General features: G+C 54.3%; 1 protein-coding gene across 1 annotated transcript in view; it reads left to right on the top strand.

Annotated features, from left to right (window-relative positions):
• The window catches only part of NPIPB11 (nuclear pore complex interacting protein family member B11), a 29,139-nt gene extending 24,864 nt beyond the window's left edge, over window positions 1-4,275 (top strand). Inside the window, exons 15-17 of the mRNA XM_030821916.1 lie at window positions 215-234; window positions 1,293-1,408; window positions 4,131-4,275. Of these exons, the coding sequence (XP_030677776.1) occupies window positions 215-234; window positions 1,293-1,408; window positions 4,131-4,275 (281 nt within the window). The remainder of the gene's footprint in view (window positions 1-214; window positions 235-1,292; window positions 1,409-4,130) is intronic.
• Window positions 4,276-4,490: the final 215 nt, after the last annotated feature.

The following is a 4,490-nucleotide window of genomic DNA, read 5'->3' as shown; positions in this document are numbered from 1 at the left end:
AAGGAAGTAATACTTGTCAGGCCAGCCACGGTGGCTCACACTTGTAATCCCAGCACTTTGGGAGGCCGAGGCAAGCAGATCGCTTGAGGCCAGGAATTTGAGACCATCCTGAGCAACATAGTGAAACCTCGTCTCTACAAAAAATACAAAAATTAGCCGGGTATGGTGGCGTACACCTGTGGTCCCAGCTACTCGGGAGGCTAAGGCAGGAGGATCCCTGAGCCCAGGAGGTGGAGGCTGCAGTAGGCTGTGCTCACAACACTGTACTCCAGTCTGAGCGACAGAACAAGACTAAAAAAAAAAAAAAAAAACCCATGTCGAGGAGTTAGAGCAATGCCTTCCATCATGCAACTCTTTGCCCAACAGATGCTCCCAACATGAAACACATCCAATATGACACTAACATACTCCCAAGCACCAAAATCCTCCTGGCTGGGGACATCACAGGGGTCCTCATACTTGGGGACCCGGTAGCAGCATAATTTAGGGACTGGGCAGAAGAGCTGTGGTTCTCTGTTCAAATAAAGGAAGACAAGACAGGTACAGGGGAAGGCTAGCTGGAGACTTGACTCTGAGTGACAGGAGGGCAGTCAGAGGTGCTGTGCCCCGCATCTAACGATGACTCGGATGCTGGGTGCAGGATGAACTGGGGAGTGGGGGTGATGGTCAGAGGCAGAGAGATGGCTGCAGAAGTCCATGGGAGACATGGGTGGCTGTGGGTGGCTCAGCCAGGGTGGCGGCAACACCGAGGTGGTGCTCCCCACTCTCTGCCCTACGTCGCCAAATCCTTGCATCTCTGGCAGGTGGTAGCTGCTCTGATCCCCACCTACGCAGTAGCCTGGGAGGTTCCTGCCTGAAACACGCTGCTAGTAAGAGGCAGGGCCAGCCTTGAACTTCCACCAGTTCTACAGGGGAGAGAGTTTTTGAGTTTGAAGGAAACATGCTCCTTCCTACACCCAACGTCTCTGGGATGCGGGAGGGGCCCCCGTGTGGGGCGTGTTGGCTCCCGCCTGGGTCCTGCATGGGTCTTCTGGCTTCACACCCACCCCATCTCCACCCAGCCTGGGACTGGTCTCTCTCTTCTCTCTTCAATCTCACCTCCCTCCTGCCAGCCTGGCAAGTCCCCAAGACCCCTCCACCTCCCCCAATCTTCCCAAGCCACCCTTTCCTGCGGCTCAAAAGCATACAGGATGAAGTCCTGCATGTGGACGTCACCTGTGCTCCCAGCTGGCACAAGCTCCCACCTGCCCACCATTGCCTCCACCCCAGACCGTCATTCTCCCCTCCTCCAGGCCTCTCCTCAGCCACCCCCACCACACCACCAGAACGATGCTTGCTTCTGCTCCCCACCAAACCCTCCCCAGCGTCTCAACCAGAAGAGAAATCCAATTTGTGCGAAGGGCTTGGGGTGACTCTGCGTCGAGGCCACGCTTCCCTCTCTGTTTGTGGAAGGACGCGGGTGCTCTTCTTGGAGCAAGGAGAAAAGGTTTCTTTGTGCAGGGTCTGGTGAAAGTGTGTCTGTTTAGGGCAGGCTGCAGTTTTCTTTGTGAACGCTGTAGATTTTTAGTGTGGGAAAAAGGGCTTATTACATTTCCCTGTGGCTGCCCGAGTGGGGAGAGGTTTTTCTCAGCCTAGAAAGGAATGGCCAAACAGGCGAACAGACGTTGGAGAGGACGGAACATTTAGCAGCTCCTTCTCACGGAGCGGTGAGGATCTCCTGGTTGGTGTTTGCATTTGGGCGCACGTGAAACACACAGAAGGAAAGAAAGCTTTGCTGTAGTTTGATGGAAGGGAGGGAGGTTTAGCCTTGATGTCTAGGGGTTGGGGAGGCGAGATTTTGTTCAGGGGGCTAATGGGATGTTTTTTTTCTCTTCGAGTAAAAAAATAAAATAGTCACAGAATCCAGAGGAAAGGTCGTCATGGCAACAAAAGTTTGAGGCCAGGTACTTGCTATCACCCTTTCAGGGCCACGGTGGTGGAGAAGGCAGGATTTTGGCACTGTAGGATCAGCTGCAGAAGCGACCCCAGCTGGCTCCGATTCCCAAATTTCTCACCAGCACTGACAAGCTGATAACTATTTTCCAAGCTCTCAGAGAGGAAAATTGTGATTTTGGGGGAGGGATGATCTCCAGCCCACAGTGGCCAAGAGGAAACTGCGGGTTTCTTTTATTTACCCAACAAATTAAACATCCGCATTTCTAACTGAGTATTGGGAGTGAGGGTCTTAACTGAGCCCCCCAAAATGCCACCTTCCCTGACCCCTCAACTATTCTCTTCCTCGATCCCTTCGCTCTGATTTCTTTCTGTTCCTGAGAAGATAATTCCAGCTCCCTTGCCAGAATCCCCTGTGAGCCTAAAAGTTTCTTATCTGAAAAAGCAAGTGCCCTAGAAGTGTCTGCCTCAAAGGTGGCGGCCAGGATTCAACAAGATTCAGGAGATGAGAAGTTTCAGCAGGACCTGGTGCACATTAAAGGCTCAATAAATGTTAGCCAACATTGTTTTTTAAATAATTTTCAATTAATAATTTTTAAAAATACTTAAATATCCCAAGTCAAGCCCTGAAAGAACTACAGGGAAATAACTGTAGGAAGTACTGGGACCGTGACCTTCAGGGAGCAGCCAAGAGAGACTCCAAACAATTAAGAGGCTCAGCTGACCAGCTTGGACCAGGACACTCCACAGAGGTAGACAGGACCACTCCGGTGCCAGAGATGCATCATTGTATTTTCAGGTGTGTGCACAGAGGAAGGGAGGCAGAGGCGGTATCTCCCCAGGGCTGGGTCTCCTGAGCCGTGGAAACACCTTCTTGAACTTGGAGAAAGACGTACAGTAGCAAGATGTCTACCTCCAAGGACGAAGATGTTCCTGACAACAAGGTGTTATGAGGCCTCTGTGTGAGAGATCAGGGTTGGGCTGTGCGGAAGGCAGGGAATTTTGGCCAAGATGCCTTTTGAAGTTAATAATTTTAATTGCATCCCACAGTAAACATTTGAGTCTTGAGTGTCAACCAGAAGTGGGTCTGATGGGATGAAACCAATCAGGGGCAGGTCCCTATCCAAACACCATGTATCTCTGACAAACGGCCAGCCTGGCTCAAGTCACAGAAAAGTTTGGTCAGGCACCCCCAGAAGCGAGACAGAGGAGGCAGCACCGTGGGAAACCTCCAGTTCATCGTCCCAACCCCATCCAGTATGCATCCGGCAAATGTTTATTGAAGACCTACTATGCGCTAGACATTACTCGGAGGCATCAGTGAACGAGACCAACAGGGCTGGCCCTCACAGAGTGACATCCTATGGGGAGAGGGGACTGTAAGTTAGTGACCAAAAACAGGCCCCAGAAAATGTCAGGCAGTGTCAAGTGTGGCAGGGAGATAAACGCAGTGGTGAGATAAAAAGATGGAGACCCTCCCTCCAACGGGGAGCTCACAAGGTTGTCTCTCCTCAGTATCCTGACTTGCAAGGCAGGTGGGAGAGTCCCAGTGAAAGGAGCCCCTGAAGAAGGAGGTGGGGCGAGGAAAGGCATTCCAGACAGAGGATGCAGCCGGTGCAAAGGCCTGTAGCTTTTCACTGGGTTCGCTTCACAGCTTCCTCCCTCTGCCCTCTAAACCACTTAGGCCACTGGCTTATTTAGGGCAAACTAAGGGTGGAGGTCTGCTCTCACCCACTTTTGAGCACACACATACGTGTGGTGTCCACACTGAGGAGCTAGGCATGCAGGGAGAAGTTTTAACCTTGGAGAAAGAGGTCAATTCACTCAGGAGGGTGTCCACGCCTGGACACCCGCTCGGAGACACCACGTCTTTCGGGCCAGCTTTACCTGCTGTGTGGCACAACCAGCTGTCGGGCAGCTGTCCCCTGGGCCCTGCCACAGCCCGGCTGTCTGCCTCCAAAACACGCACTCCAGCCCAGGCTGCCTCTGAAGGGTAGAGGAGGGGGTTCAGGCAAAGAGGACAGTTTGATCTGCCTTCTGAAAAGTCAGTCCCCCACCGAACCTAATGGGAGCCTTGTGCTAAGCTAAGCCCTCCTGGACTCCTCCACCCGGAGTTTGCCCAGCTGTCCCCAGTTCCCTAGCCTGCCTCTCCCAGGAGCGGGCCAGGATACAGAGGGCTCCCTGGCGTCTGGCAATAGGGGTGCCTCTGGGCGGGTGCGGCTCTCCGGGAGCCTAAGGGACTCCCCCACTCCCCACTCCTATCTGGGAGGTTCGGCGCGGGTTGGCGATGGGGGTGGAAGGCTCCCGGGTCTGTGGATCTGCGGCGGGAGGGGCGGCTGGTAGCGGGAGTCCCAGCATCTCCCCCACCCCCAGGGACGTTCCGGGGTGGGTGGGGGCATCTAGTGCCCCGCGAAAGGAAGAGGAGGAGGGGGCGAGCGTTGAGATGAGTTCAGGAGCGGAAAGCAGCGCGCGCCCCTCCGACCGGCAGCTGGGGCGGGCGCCTTCCCTGGGCGCAGGAGCGTCCCCAAAGCCGCCGGGCGTCCGCAGCGGGTAGGAGC

The sequence above is a fragment of the Nomascus leucogenys genome, chromosome 2, assembly GCF_006542625.1.
Source record: "Nomascus leucogenys isolate Asia chromosome 2, Asia_NLE_v1, whole genome shotgun sequence".
NCBI lineage: Eukaryota > Metazoa > Chordata > Mammalia > Primates > Hylobatidae > Nomascus > Nomascus leucogenys.
This window is presented reverse-complemented; position numbering and strand designations above follow the sequence as displayed.